This window comes from Erythrolamprus reginae, chromosome 2 (assembly GCF_031021105.1).
Source record: "Erythrolamprus reginae isolate rEryReg1 chromosome 2, rEryReg1.hap1, whole genome shotgun sequence".
Lineage (NCBI taxonomy): Eukaryota > Metazoa > Chordata > Lepidosauria > Squamata > Dipsadidae > Erythrolamprus > Erythrolamprus reginae.
The window spans coordinates 156,857,479-156,873,636 of record NC_091951.1 but is presented as its reverse complement, the minus strand read 5'-3'; the positions used below and the strand labels follow the sequence as shown (position 1 = coordinate 156,873,636).

At 39.1% G+C, this 16,158-nt stretch overlaps 1 protein-coding gene across 1 annotated transcript in view; it reads left to right on the top strand.

Moving 5' to 3' along the window:
- DNAH17 (dynein axonemal heavy chain 17) overlaps window positions 1-16,158 on the top strand; it is a 151,593-nt gene that overhangs the window by 36,006 nt on the left and 99,429 nt on the right. The window contains exons 19-29 of the mRNA XM_070740114.1: window positions 947-1,201; window positions 1,921-2,090; window positions 3,604-3,826; window positions 5,639-5,755; window positions 6,029-6,115; window positions 6,844-6,996; window positions 8,158-8,406; window positions 9,580-9,702; window positions 12,393-12,740; window positions 12,824-12,915; window positions 15,585-15,711. Coding sequence (XP_070596215.1) covers window positions 947-1,201; window positions 1,921-2,090; window positions 3,604-3,826; window positions 5,639-5,755; window positions 6,029-6,115; window positions 6,844-6,996; window positions 8,158-8,406; window positions 9,580-9,702; window positions 12,393-12,740; window positions 12,824-12,915; window positions 15,585-15,711 — 1,944 coding nt within the window. The remainder of the gene's footprint in view (window positions 1-946; window positions 1,202-1,920; window positions 2,091-3,603; window positions 3,827-5,638; window positions 5,756-6,028; window positions 6,116-6,843; window positions 6,997-8,157; window positions 8,407-9,579; window positions 9,703-12,392; window positions 12,741-12,823; window positions 12,916-15,584; window positions 15,712-16,158) is intronic.

The following is a 16,158-nucleotide window of genomic DNA, read 5'->3' as shown; positions in this document are numbered from 1 at the left end:
CTTCTCACGCCACGTGGGCGCACATGCACAATGCTGAAAACTCCCCCCAAATCCCCCCTAAAAGCTGTAAACAAGATGGCTTTTAAACACATGCCCAATGCCGGAAACTCAGTTTCTGCATGTGTGCAGAAGAAAAAAAAATTCAACAAGAAAAAAATATTCTCCCCCCCCCCCAAAAAAGATGGCGGCATTCACAGACTGGGACCAACAGGACCGGCTTTCTGACATCACTGCGACACCACCAACAGTTTGCTATTGGTTCTATAGAACCGGTTTGAACCAGGAGGAACCCACTTCTGAGTGAGCTACAAGATTGATTGGAAATTTGAATGTGGACAGCTTCAGCAACATACACTGTTCACAATATAACTCCAAGTAAATCAAACTTCTGTGAAAGCAAACTGTCCACTTAGGAAGCAACACTGATTGACAATCAATTTCACATGCTGCTGTGCCCATTCAACTTTGTACAGAACAAAGGATTCAATGAGAATATTTCATTCATTCATATCTAGGGTGTGTTATTTGAGTGCTCCCTTTATGTTTTTTTGAGCAGTATGTTACGGTAGCTATCTTGAAAAATCCTCTTTTGCTGTTAAAAACATATTAACCATGGCAACAGGTAATGCACATTGGTGCCCCAAGGGATCTTTCCCCCACTTATCATAATTATTTGATTTATAAATTTTGTTCCCAGATAGAGATTTCCTGCAAATTTCTCCTATGGTTAAAAACAAAAATACGGGAACAGACAGGCACTATGAAAGAAGGAACAGAAGCTCTTTCTCATTACACAGTAAAGAAGCAACCCTAGAATACTGTAATTATTAAGTACAAATGTACATAAAAGTTCACTCAATACAGCGCATGGCTTTTCTTTTTAACAGACGGCAACTAGCTGCTTTGTGTAATTGCCTAATGCCAGTATTGTCCTTGATGTTTGCAGTCTGACTTGGAAGATATGGGAGAAATAATAGAGATGCGGGAGGAAGTGGCCAACATTGTGATGAATGCCATGAAACAAGGCGAGGAATATCAAGACTCCTTCGAAAAATACTCCTACCTTTGGATGGACGATCCCCAGGAATTCATGCAGCGCTTCCTGACTTTTGGCCATGCTCTCACCCAGGAAGAGCTTGAATCTCATGCGGAGGAGTATTTGCCACATATTGCACCCACTCTGGAGCAATTCCAGCTGCAGGTTAGAAGAGGAGGGGATGGAAGGGTCAAGGGAGACTCCCATTCTTTATCTGGCTAAACCAACAGTGCAATATTATGGGAATGTCTCCTACCCTGTTTCCTTCACCCCGCAACGGCCACATCATTGCTAATGAGGGTGTATAATAGTACATCATCTGTCTTCTTTCATTTCAATCATTCTCCTTCTATCTCTCTGTTCGGCCCAATTTCTTTTATAATGCCCCAAATTTGATTCTTAGAATATTGTCTCATTCCTGTAAGATTGATTTGAATAAGAATATGCATCTGGTATTTCTTCTGATTTCTACATTTTAATAATGGTCACCACATAAATTATAGAAATGCCCAATGGTAGGGTGTGTGTTTTTCCCCTTAACTTAAGAATTGTTTTGCCCTGAGTACCTGTGCTTTCTTTTTCTTCCTGTTTTGTGAAGTATTTTTTGCTAATCATCCACAACCAGCAGAGGGCGCTCTGTCCCTAGAAAAGATAGCTCCCCTCCCCCCCTTTTCCCCCAAAACTCTGGTAGTAATGGGAAGTTGACCATTGCACATTTTGCAACACACATTTATCCTCCAGTCATCTATGTTTCCTTCATCAGTGAAAGAGTTTATGCTGTCTACCTTAGAAAAGAGAGGCAGCAGGAAGGCTTGTGTAGAAATCCGACCTCTGCTGGGTCCATTTGTTTTCTGAACTTTTTCTGTGCTTTTCTTCTTCCCTAGATTGATACATACGAAAAACTATATGACGAAGTATCCAAGTTTGATAACACCAAAGTGTTCAATGGTTGGCTGCAAAGTGATTGTCGGCCTTTCAAGCAAGCACTCCTGAACACTATCAAACGCTGGAGTTTAATGTTCAAGCAGCATCTCATCAATCATGTCACTAATAGGTAGGATGGGAAGATTTTGACAATTTCCGCCCATTGGATGACACAAGCCCTCCCCCCCTCCCCCCCATATGGATGTGCTGAAGGCAATAACAGTAATTACCTTCAGAAACCCTAACACTTCTCCCCCTCTTGAATTAGCTGTCAATTGTACCAAATTAACACTCTGATTGTGAAGAACATCAGACAAGATGACAGCTACTAATCTCTGATGGCCTTATCCACTGTTAATGTGTCTAATTTAGTTTTAAAAGTATATGAATTGGTGGCCACTTCCATATGTTGTGGGAGGGAGCACCAAATTTAATTATGTGCCTTCTAAAGAAACACATTTAGAACAATTAATCAGAGGAACAGCTTGCCTTCAGAAGTTGTGAATGCCCCAACACTAGAAGCTTTTAAGAAGTTGTTGGATAACTGTCTGTTTGAAGCAGGGGGTTCGACTAGAACAGTGTTTCCCAACTTGGCAGCTTGAAGATATTTGGATTTCAACTCCCAGAATTCCCCAGCCAGCGAATTCTGAGAGTTGAAGTCTAAATATCTTCAAGTTGCTAAGGTTGGGAAACACTGGACTAGAAGACTTCTAAGGTAACTTCCAACTCTGTTGTTGTTGTTGTTACCATCATCACCATTATCATCATTACTTCCTTTTTACACCCTATCCTGAATCTCCAACTATCACTGGATGATTCCAGGTGTTGGGATTAAAAATTAGACCTCTGATAAGAAAGACTTATCCTCCCCAGCTGTCTTCTCTCAGCAGGCTAGGCTAAGAAGATGAGATAGCATATTGCCTCTCAGGTAAAAAGAAAAATTACTCTGTCTCACGGAGTGTCATTGTTTTCTATGACAAAAAGAAACACTGCTAACCATAGTTCCCTCGAAGCTGAGCAGTGAGCAATCGCTCACTTAAAAATCATCATAAACTCAGAGTTTTCCAAACCTGCCCAGAAGCCGAGAGGGAAAGAGTGAGAGGGAAGGAGAGAGAGAGGAAGAGAGGAAGAGAGAGAAACAGATAGAAAAAAGAAAGGAAGGAAAAGAGAAAGAAAAAGAATGGGAGTAAGGAAGAGAGAAAGAAAATCAAAATCTAGTTTGAAACTAGCTCAACTATTTAAGTGGCGTTTTGATATTGATAGAGTTGCCCTATTATGAGCTCACTGTTATAGACACACAGTACAGTATTTTATTTTGAAATTCTCTGAGGCAAAACAGGGTGTTTTTTATTTGTTTGTTTGTTTGTTTGTTTATTATTTCTGTGCCGCCCAGTCCCGAAGGGACTGCCGCTCAGACACTATACTTTTCCGCCCCCCCCCCCAAAAAAAATTAGAGGGAACACTGCTGCTATGGAAACTGAAGCTGTAAATTTATTGATATTTACAGTATATAAAATCACTTTTTAGGTTTGCCTGTAAAATAGATGTAACATGGCTACTCTTCTAAAGTTCAAATCAATGTTATTTCTGCATTGAAGGAAGCGTTGAAGAAAGCCAAGATATCACTTTTCTTCCCTTTACAGCCTTCAGGAGCTTGCTGCCTTCATGAAAGAGGTGAATGCAGGCTTAACTAAACCAGTGAAAGAGGGCGACTATGATGGGCTTGTTGAAGTGATGGCACACTTGATGAAAGTCAAAGAAAGACAAGTAGCTACAGACAATATGTTTGAGCCTCTAAAGCAGACCATTGAATTACTAAAATTGTACGGAGAAGAAATGCCTGAAGAGATCCATATGCAGTTGCATGTAAGTATGCCAGCAGTAATTTTCAATAGAAACAATTATGTAGCTATTAGTTATCTTTTTTAAAAAGTCTGTGGGTATTGTATAAAATGATGCGATTCCTTTTGTACAATATAAAAATCCCAAGCATCAAATGTTTTTATAGTTCCTAAAAGACAGGAAGCAGCAAGTGAAGCTAGGCAAAATCCCATCAGATATCTGTAAAATTAGCACAGCCCCCCCCCCCAAAGGCTGTGTACTCTCACCACTTCTCCTCTCTATATATACCAAGGACTGCATCTCAAACGATCCATCTGTTAAACTACTGAAGATTGCTGAGACAATGATGAAACCTCATACAGATGGGAGGTTGAACAACTAGCCTCGTGGTGCAACCGGAACAATCTGGAACTGAACACACTCAAAACCGTAGAAATGGTGGTAGACTTTAGGAGAAACGTTCCCTCCCATCCTACCACCTCTTACAATACTAGACAACACAGTATCAGCAGTAGAGACCTTCAAATTTCTAGGTTCTATCATATCTCAAGACCTAAAATGGTCACCTAAAATCAAAAACATCATAAAAAAACACACAACAAAGAATGTTCTTTCCGCACCAGCTCAGGAAGCTCAAACGGCCCAAGGAGCTGCTGATACAGTTCTACAGAGGAATCATTGAGTCTGTCATCTGCACCTCTATAACTGGTTGGTTTGGTTCTGCAACCCAACAAGACCGACAGACTTCAATAGATAATCAGAGCTGCAGAAAAAAACAATTGCTGCCAGCCTGCCTTCCGTTGAGGACCTGTATACTGCATGAGTCAAAAAGAGGGCTGTGAAAATATTTACTGACCCCTTGCACCTTGGACATAAACTATTTCAACTCCTACCCTCAAAACGTCGCTACAGAGCACTGCACACCAAGTCAACTAGACACAAGAACAGTTTTTCCCAAATGCAATCATTCTGCTAAACAAATAATTCCCTCAACACTGTCAAACCACTTACTAAGTTTGTACTACTATTACTACTACTACTTTTTCATCATTCCTATCACCCATCTCCTCCCACTTATGACTGTATGACTGTAACTTGTTGCTTGTATCCTTAAGATTTTTATTAATATTTTTCCTGATTGCTTATTTGACCCCTATGACAATCATTAAATGTTGTACTCAGTGAAGGGCTACCAATTTGTTTACTATCACACTGTGGGTGTGGCTTATACAGGACGCCCTGCATTTTCTTTCAACATCTTCCAGTGCAAATTGGGTACTCTGGGGTGGAGCTCCAGCCTACCCCTGGTTGTATCTCATGATTCTTGACAAATGTATATTTTATTTTATGTACACTGAGAGAATATGCACCAAAGACAAATTCCTTGTGTGTCCAATCACACTTGGCCAATAAAGAATTTTATTCTATTCCATGTTGGAATAGAAAGAAGTACAGAACGTTTAGAGAAAAAAATAATTTAGGAAAGTAAATACCTAATTAAATGCTACATTTACACAATCTGCAGGGATCCATTCTATAATTCTGTTTCACCTCTCTGTGATCCAATGTGATCTGCCATAGGTCTTGCAGTGTATACACATTTCTTTACTGTTTACTCTGCTGAAATTGGTGTTCAAAAAGTCACAAATATGAACACGGCAAGTCTCCAACAAATTTGAACATCCTCTTAATTAGCTGTTTAACTTATTCCCCCTCCCCTCATATTACCTATAATAGTCTGTATTTATTTCCCTCATCTAAAGGTCTCACACCTACATGGACAAAATGTCTACTTTTATTTTTATTTTTTTATTTAATTTTATTTTTGTCTTTTAGGACTTGCCAGAGCAATGGAACAACACCAAAAAGTTGTCCTTCCAAGTCAAACAAAATGTGGCTCCTCTGCAGGCCAATGAAGTTACGATCATACGAAGGAAATGCCAACAATTTGAAGTATGTTTTATGATTAAGGTCCAACTTTGCTCAAATTCCCTCAAGTAAAACATAGGTTAAGCATATCAAGGGAGGAAAGAGGCTTAAGATGGGTACCAGCCCTCCGCTTGGACCAAGCTCCCATTATGAGCTGTGGTTAGAATGCAGTACTTCAGGCTACTTCTGCTGACTGCCGGGTGGTTGAAGGAAGAAGTCCTTAAGTATTCCAGTGTTGCATTTTAGCTATTATTCATTTCCTGTTCAAAATTTCCTTTCTCTTTCTTTTTTGTTCAGATTAAACAACATGAGTTCAGAGAGAAATTCCGAGTTGAGGCGCCTTTCACTTTTGTTGATCCAGACCCATATAAATCCCTAAGCAAGGTATAATCTGCTAAAACGGTGCTTCCCAAACCTGGGGCAAAGTATCCCAAGTTGGGTAAAAGTATTTTATTTGAGGGGGGGGGAATAGCAACACATAATGTGGCAGACATTAATATTGCCACATGTACTACAATATGCTTAAGAATCTCCCAAAATATTTTTATTAAGATGAAAACCAATGAAATTACCAGTGATTTATTTGTTGAAATGACATGATTATAATTATTATTGTCTTTATAATACTAGTAGTCCTAGAGCTACAATTCACTATTATTCAAAGTTACAACAGTGCTGAAGGAAGGGACTTATAATTGGTCATCAAAGTTTGATCAAAATTTCTGATAAGCGATGTTTGGTAATGAAGGAAAAAGTTTGGGAAACGCCGTACTAAAATGTGGAAATGACTATCTGGGTAATATTGTATGGATTTCAAAGAACAACTGCTCTAATACTTGTGCAGTACTTTTAATGCCATAGTAAAATTCCCAGAGTGATTGAGCTCTGTTTTCCCCCCTTTGTTGTATGTCAATTAATAAATGTCACATGTGCTATCAACCATGCATCAAGAAAACCTCAGTAAGGTCTTGAAGGATGGCCTGCAGTGTTACTCTGTAGATATTTATCATAATGTTCCTTGCTTTAGTGCTACTAAAATAGAAAGACAGTAAAGGTCTAACCTCTGTACTTAGCAAGTGGAAACCAAATGCTTTTTCATTGTGTGCTTCCAGGAACAAAAAATGATTCTGGGTATGGAAAAAGAGATGGAAGCCCTATCCAAATCGGCAGGCTTGTTTGAAGTATCTGTTCCAGACTACAAGCAGCTAAAAGCTTGCCATAAGGAAGTGCGCTTGCTCAAGGAGCTTTGGGACATGATTGTCCTGGTGAGAATTGGAAGTGTAATTTGTGGGATGGGATCAGTGCCAAACTCTGAGCCAAAATGACAGGTCATGTCACATCAAAAAGCAGAAAAAGTGAATTACCAGGGGAAGAAAATCCCAAACCAGATCAATGTCGCCTCTCCTGTAACCCAAGTTTTTTGTATGTTTGTTTGTTTCATTGAAAATCTGCTGCTTAATACTAGACTTTTATTTGGAAGTGGAAGTATTGCCAGGGTCTTTGACAAACACAATATTATTTCTTTAATGGTTACAACATGATCTTCTACATGTAGGACAGAGATATCAACCGGAATGTTTGATGGAAAGTATGAGAAGTCTTTGCAATTGATAGGTTGTTATGAAGGATGAGGGTAGGAGAAGAGTCTGAGTTCTCTCTAGGATCTGAAGAACAGCAGGTGCCTTGCTCTATTGCTTATTTGTGTCCTCCTGTGAGCTTTTGATATAAACAAGTGCTATCTGTGTGTGTATCCGCAAGACTAGAATAGAATAGAATAGAATAGAATGGAATGGAATGGGATGGGATGGGACGGAACAGAATAAAATAGTATTCTTTATTGGCCAAGTGTGATTGGACACAAAAGGAATTTGTCTTTGGTGGAAAAAAGAGGAAAATGGCAATTCCATGGCAATTACTTTGTCATGTAAAATTCACGATGTATACGCTTGTGTCAGACACCATAAAATCCTTACAAAATTTTGTCACTTGCATAAGAACATCACACATTTGAGCCATCACTCTGATGTCACTGTGGCTTGTTATAGACACTTATGACTATTTCCAATTTCTTGGCATTGGGGGAGTTTTTTATCATTTCTGAAGATATTGACTATCTATCTCTGGAGCACCCAAGAACAACTTGCTTATGCGCCCATTAAATATCAACTTGTTTAAAGCTCTGTTTCTAATTCAGGCAAACATTTATTTTGGGCTACTGAGAAATAGCTTTGGATAGTGCATTATTTGCATTGCATAGGGATGAATGGCAGTAAAGGATTAAAATAGATTATCTCCTCACTATAGGTTTTCCCCCCTTTAATTTGTAAAATCGGTTGAAACCTTCAAAGTGATTCCACGTATGTTTTATAATAAACTGTTTCTCTACAGAAAAGATTGCACACATACACATGTACTTCTCTGTTTAGGTAAATGAAAGCATTAACGATTGGAAGACAACCAAGTGGAAAGAGATTAATGTTGAACAAATGGATCTTGACTGCAAGAAATTTGCTAAGGATGTGAGAACTTTGGACAAGGAAATGAGACCGTGGGATGCTTTTATAGGACTGGATAATACAGTTAAAAACATGATCACATCTCTTCGAGCTGTCAGTGATCTCCAGAATCCAGCTATCCGAGAGAGGCATTGGAAAGAACTCATGCAGGCCACTGAGGTAATCCAATCTAGGCTAAAACAAGACTGATTGATCACCATCATAGTCACCCTCATAATCTTTCTATTTTTAAAAAATCTTCCACAAACAAATTGGAAGGATTCCAGTAAAGTGAAATATAAATAAATATAAAAATATATGATTTTTAAAAATGTTTTTATTGTTGTACAGTGAGCTGCCTAGATATAGCTATATACCATATTTTTCAGATTATAAAATGCACTGGCGTATAAGGAGCACCTTAGTTTTTAGGGAGGAAAATAGGGAAAAGAATCTGCTTACCAGGTATTCATCTGGCTAGTGTCCTCAGTTCGGTCAGCTTCAGCACATTATTTTATCCCCCTGGTTAAGGTTTTGCAAAAAACCTTTATTTGGAGAGAGTATTAAAGAGCTTGCAAGCCAATAAGAGTTGGGAACATTATTAGCACCTGGAAAGAAACATTCGGAGCAAGAAGAGCAATGGCAAAAACCCTGCAAAAACTTAGGGCTTGGAAAACCTTATCTGAGAGTAACAATGAAAGAGCTTGCAAGCTGGTAAGAGCTGGGAACATTTTTAGCACATGGTTAGGGTTGGAAAGAAACATATTCAAAGCAAGTAAAGCAGTGGGGAAAAAACCCTGCAAAGACTTAGGGTTTGGAAAACATTCTTTGCAGAGAGTAACAATGAAATAGGTTGCAAGCACGTAAGAACTGGGAACATTGTTAGCACCTGGTTAAGGCTGGAAAGAAACATATTTGGAGCAAGTTAGAGTAATGAAAAAAACCTCGCAAAGACTTAGGGCTTGGAAAACATTCTTCACAGAGAGAAATAATGAAAGAGCCTGCAAGGTAAGAGCTGGGAAGCTCGTTAGCAGCTAGTTAGGGCTGAAAAAGGAAAAAGCTACATTCAGAGTATAAGATGCATCCAAATTATCATCCTCTTTAAAGGGAGGAAAAAGGCACATCTTATACTTTGAAAAATATGGCAAGTCTTTTAAATAAGTGAATAAATAAATGTATTATAAGTAAAGTCATACAATTCTTAAATCCAAACGTGGCTTCTTCTGGTTTGTTGTTAATCTGAATATAAACTGAAGCTGCAATTATTGTAGAATTGCAGAGTGGAATAGGAAGGCTACAGAAGAATTTTCTGCTCTGACTGACCATCTTTCTCCAAAATGTCTTCTGTACCAGGTGAGGTTTACCATGTCTGATGAAACAACACTGGCAGACCTACTTCAGCTGAATCTTCACAAGTTTGAAGATGAGGTTCGCAGCATTGTAGACAAAGCTGTGAAAGAATCTGGGATGGAAAAGGTACTGTTTGCCTCATGCCATGACCTCCCTCCTAGGCACAGAGCAGTTTGAAATGACAGGATTGAACACAACTCTGATTTTCATTCTTTTCTTCGTAATGTGGGCAAATCTTCACCATGGGATCTGTTCGATGTTTCGGAATTGCTGAGAATAAAATCTGACCGAGGCCCTGCATGCTAGGGAGTAAGCAAGCAAACATTGTACAGTGTTAAGCCTTTTTGGAAACCAAAGTTAAAATAAGCCTATCTATTCTACTGATTAAGTTTGAATGTTTGCTTTTTCACGTAGACCTGTGCTTTGTGCTGCACCCTCTGCCTACATTTTTCTTTAATATAATGTACGGCAATTGCAAATATGTATTATAATTATTGTTATCATATTATAATACGGATTCTCCATTAAGTTCCCAGTCCAATTGAATCTAAAGGCCAAGAAAACTTTCAAATGAAGAGTCATTGATGTATCTCTCTAAAATATATAGCAGCACTTAAATATGTGAAGTCTTTGAAGTGGTTTTTTTCAACACAGATCAGCCACCCAGTTAGAAAAATATTTAACAATTTATGTACCTTAGTATCTCAGAAGAGCTTTTTCTAGAGTTCATTTCGAACAACTAGATTTCATGGTAGGTTATGGGAGGTTTCATGGAGTCTCAATTGAAGAGAGACTGTGTATTGGTGAAGAACTAGCTGTTGAAGACACGATTAGACATATTCTTCTTGAGTGCAAACTGCAGTTTGCAGAAACGGCTTCTTATTTACCTTCTTGTTTAAAAACTAAAACTAAAAAATACCTAGGCATCCAGGAGAAATTATCTTCCTTTTCACAGGGAATGAACCTGCACATCACTAGTAACACTGCAGTGGGTTTTTCCCCCCAAGGACCATTTCAAAGTGGGTGGAATAATTAGATCAGATTGGAATTCTCCGGGTCCCGTGGACTAAACAATGTCGTTTGGCAGGACCCAGGAGAAGAGCCTTCTCTGTGGCGGCCCCGACCCTCTGGAACCAGCTCCCCCCAGATATCAGAGTTGCCCCCACCCTCCTTGCCTTTTGCAAGGTCCTTAAAACCCACCTCTGTCGTCAGGCATGGGGGAATTGAAATTTTTCCCTTCCCCCTAGGCCTATACAATTTATACATGGTATGTTTGTATGTATGATTGGTTTTTTAAATTGGGGTTTTTTAGATTATTTTTAATATTAGATTTGTTTACATTGTCTTTTTAATTGTTGTTAGCCGCCCCGAGTCTTCGGAGAGGGGCGGCATACAAATCTAATAAAATTAAATAAAATAAATAAATAAATTAGCTTGAAGTTGTACATAGGAGTCCGCTCCAGTAATTTTTCTAAGCAACATTCAAAGCCCTACATATCTTGAGATCAGAAAGATTCTCTGCTACACATCAATTTGTCTTCAGCTCATACATGGAGGCAGAGTGTTCCTTCTTCTCACTAATGGAACACTCTCCTAACAAAGCCACTTTGCGTTTCCGTGTCCATTTGGCACCAAGGAGATACATGTTTATTCTTTGCAGAGCTTTGAAGTTTGCCTATTTTAACCTGTTTCCATGCTGTTTCCATGCTGGCTTTACTCAGAGTGATTTGTTGTGCAGTATTGCACTGTTTGTTCTTTTATCGGGAACTGTTCTGGAACACAGAGTATGCATGGTATAAAATAAGTTCAAATGAATCTATAATGCAATGTAAAGTCTGGAAAAGTTTGCTGTGTTTGCCAAATTATGTTCCTCATTAGTTATTTATTTATTTTATTTTATTTTATTTATTTATTCATTTGTCCAATACACAAATACATAGGAAGAAAAATAGACATGTAGTAATATATATAAGGGTAAAGTGAACTTAGAGGAGAGGATATATGAAAGAAAGAAAATATATATGATAAGTGAAAGAAAGGAAAGACAATTGGACAGGGGACGAAAGGCACACCAGTGCACTTATGTACGCCCCTTACTGCCCTCTTAGGAACCTGGAGAGGTCAATCGTGGAGAGTCTAAGGGAGAAATGTTGGGGGTTAGGGGTTGACAGAATTGAGTCCGGTAATGAGTTCCATGCTTCGATAACTCGATTGTTGAAATCATATTTTTTACAGTGAAGTTTGGAGCGGTTCATATTAAGTTTGAATCTGTTGCGTGCTCTTGTGTTGTTGCGGTTGAAGCTGAAGTAGTCATTGATTGGTAGGACGTTGCAGCATATGATCTTATGGGCTCAAATCATGTTTTAGGCGCCGTAGGTCTAGGCTTTTTAGGCCCAGGATTGTTAGTCTATTTTCGTAGGATATTCTGTTAGTTGGTCTTATACACAACCGTATTAGCTAGGAATGGAACTGCCTTCTTTAATGCCGCCCCGAGTTTTCGGAGAGGGGCGGCATACAAATCCAAATAATAAATAAATAAATAAATAAATATTTGTCATCCTTTCTAAAATCCCTTATTCATGAGTAAGAAAATAGTGTATAAAGAGTCCCATTGGCTTCAGTTCTCATTATTCCAGGAGGCATAGTTTTGGGCCAAGGTGGTTCACATGTTATGAATATGTAAATTCAACAGATTAGGATCACACCAAGCAAGGGAAGCGGGTTTTCACATTGTTGCCTTGCAAAATGGAAGAAATCCACCTGCATTTGCAATTTTTTAAAAAACAACATTTCTCCCCTTTTGTTATTGTCTAAAGGTATTGAAGGCTCTTGACAGCACCTGGTCAACCATGCAGTTTGAACATGAGCCTCACCACAGGACGGGAACAATGATGCTGAAGGCAGACGAAGCACTAGTAGAAACCCTTGAGGAGAACCAAGTGCAGCTCCAGACTCTGATGACTTCTAAGTATCTGGCCCACTTTCTACAGGAAGTCTCCGGCTGGCAGCAGAAACTGTCCACGGCTGACTCCGTGATATCCATTTGGTTTGAAGTCCAGAGAACGTGGAGTCACCTGGAGAGCATTTTCATTGGCTCAGAAGACATTCGAAACCAGCTTCCTGAGGATTCAAAGCGTTTTGATAGCATTGACAAAGACTTTAAAGTGAGCAAACTTCCTTTTACACACACATTACTATTGCAAATACTACTTGAATGGCTAACAACAACTCTTTCTTCTCTTTAAAGGAATTAATGGCTGATGCAGTAAAAACTCCAAATGTGGTTGAGGCAACAAATAAACCGGGTCTCTATGACAAGCTAGAGGCCTTGCAGCAAAGGTCAGGAGGCTAATTTTGTCAAAATGCAAATGTAAAATAGAATAGAGAAAATGATTATTTTTTTTGCAAAAAAAAAAGTGTTAGAATGACATTTTTTGCAAGTTCACCTTTTGGGGGGAAGGGAGAAGCACTATTTCATCAGTGGCAATTTCTATTTATAATTTGTCTTTGTATTTAATGGCAGCATTAAATAGTGTTAGGACCCCACTCTGAATAACTAAAATTCTTCCTCTAGGATTTGGGGACAGAAGCTTTTTCTACCTGGTCCTGTTTTGGAAATAATTGTCTCTCACAACAATAAATAGGAATTGTTATGTTTCAGTGGCTCTTGATAATGAATTTTAGTAGTTGTCCCAGTGCACTAATGCATAGGCTGTTTCAAACTAAAATCATCAGCAATGAAGATTATTTCAATATGTCTTTAAACTGAACAATAGTGGATAATATACAAAACATAACTTGAGCACCAAATTTATCACCGCCTTTGACATGATATTTGGGACATATTTACAAGGAACCTTTTGCTTGTAAGTTAAGTGCTATTAGAAACATAGAAACATAGAAGACTGATGGCAGAAAAAGACCTCATGGTCCATCTAGTCTGCCCTTATACTATTTCCTGTATTTTATCTTACAATGGATATATGTTTATCCCAGGCATGTTTAAATTCAGTTACTGTGGATTTACCAACCACGTCTGCTGGAAGTTTGCTCCAAGGATCTACTACTCTTTCAGTGAAATAATATTTTCTCATGTTGCTTTTGATCTTTCCCCCAACTAACTTCAGATTGTGTCCCTTTGTTCTTGTGTTCACTTTCCTATTAAAAACACTTCCCTCCTGAACCTTATTTAACCCTTTAATATATTTAAATGTTTCGATCATATCCCCCCTTTTCCTTCTGTCCTCCAGACTATACAGATTGAGTTCATTAAGTCTTTCCTGATACGTTTTATGCTTAAGACCTCCCACCATTCTTGTAGCCCGTCTTTGGACCCGTTCAATTTTGTCAATATCTTTTTGTAGGTGAGGTCTCCAGAACTGAATACAGTATTCCAAATGTGGTCTCACCAGCATTCTATACAGCGGGATCATAATCTCCCTCTTCCTGCTTGTTATACCTCTAGCTATGCAGCCAAGCAGTCTACTTGCTTCCCCTACTGCCCGACCACACTGCTCACCCATTTTGAGACTGTCAGAAATCACTACCCCTAAATCCTTCTCTTCTGAAGTTTCTGCTTATAATTTATTTTATTTATTACATTTCTACCCCACCCATCTTACCTGAAGCTGGTGGGATATGCACACTCATTTCTTGTCCCTTCTGAATAATTTCTGAACCACCTCCATCAAAAGCATTAATGATTGTGTTGACATCAAATAAAATCAGAATTCTTGTCGTGGTAGAGGTTCTCCTGCTTCCTTGGGTTTTTGCAAAAGCTACCATTTAGGGCTGAAAGCTACTTGGGACAGTAGCCAGTTTTGGGTTTGGTAACCTCATGCGGCTCACAGCAATGATAAAAACAATATACAGTAACAAATCTAATATTAAAGTTTAAAATAAGAATTTTACATTAAAAAGCCTAAAAACCCCAGTATATAAAAAAGCATGCACACAAACATATCATACATACAGCTACATAGGCAAGGGGGGATGTCTCAGTTCCCCCATGCCTGATGGCAGAGGTGGGTTTTAAGAAGTTTACGAAAGGCAAGGAGCGTGGGGGGAGCTGGTTCCAGAGGGTCGGGGCTGCCACAGAGAAGGCTCTTCCCCTGGGTCCCGCCAGATGACATTGTTTAGTCGACGGGACCCGGAGAAGGCCAACTCTGTGGGACCTAACCGGCCGCTGAGATTCGTGCTGCAGAAGGCGGTCTCGCAGATATCCTGGTCCGGTGCCATGACGGGCTTTATAGGTCTTAACAAACACTTTGAATTGTGACCAGAAACTGATCGGCAACCAATGCAGACTGAGGAGTGTTGGTATAACATGGGCATACCTAGGGAAGCCCATGATTGCTCTCGCAGCTGCAAAGGTAGCCTCATGTAGAGAGCATTACAGTAGTTGAGCCTCGAGGTGATGAGGGCATGAGTGACTGTGAGCAGTGACCCCCGGTCCAGATAGGGCCGCAACTGGTGCACCAGGCGATACCCCACCTTCCCAAGAAAAGCTAAAGTAGGGATGATGAAGCCAGTTACAATGCCTAGCAAAGAAGGAGGATGACATGTAGGCCAAAAATGTTGTGTAGGCGAAAAAGAGGAAGTACAATAGAAGTGACGGGGGTGGGGTTGCGGGAAAATACGAATGCAGTGCACAGAAGACAGATATGTTTAGGACAGTGTTTCTCAACCTTGGCAACTTGAAGATATTTGGACTTCAACTCCCAGAATTCCCCAGCCAGCAAATGCTGGCTGTGGAATTCTGGGAGTTGAAGTCCAAATATCTTCAAGTTGCCAAGTTTGGGAAACACTGGTTTAGGAGATGTTTAGGAGACTCCAGTTCCACATCCAGTATTGATATTGAGAAAATGAAACATCTGCTTTAAAGTCTGCATCAAGGTACACCTATAGGTGATGAATAAGGGAGAGAGAAAATCTTATTTTAGAGAGATAAGATCATAGACAGATTTAAAAAGAAAGATGTTACTATTTTCTTCTTGCTTTCTTTTTAGTTTGGCACTCTGTGAAAAAGCTCTGGCTGAATATTTGGAAACCAAGAGACTGGCTTTCCCTCGATTTTATTTTGTATCCTCTGCTGACCTGCTGGATATTTTGTCCAATGGTAATGACCCTGTTGAGGTATGATGGAATGTCTTAAGGTTTGGGGGTTGTTGTTGTTTTTGGAACTTATAATGGAATTTGTAATAGAAATTTGTCAGGAGTTTGACTACTGTAAGTTCTCTTTCCACACAAAAATTAATGTCTCCAATGCAAACATCACAGACTAATAGAAACTGAATAGGATTTCTGTGACTTGAAAGCAATTAAAGAAAGGGGTGGTAGCTCAGTGAAGCCTACGATTTATATTTTGATAATCCAACTTAAAAGAGGAAAAGATATGGGAGTATAACTGGAAAATAACAAAATCAATTTCCTTTAAAGAAAACCAAATTAAGATGTTTTATAGATGGCACCTTCCACCATATAGAATTTCCAAAATGTTTCCGTCAGTGTCGCCTATTTGTTGGAAATGTAAAAAAGAAATTGGCACATATTACCATACATGGTGGACATGTCCTGAGACTA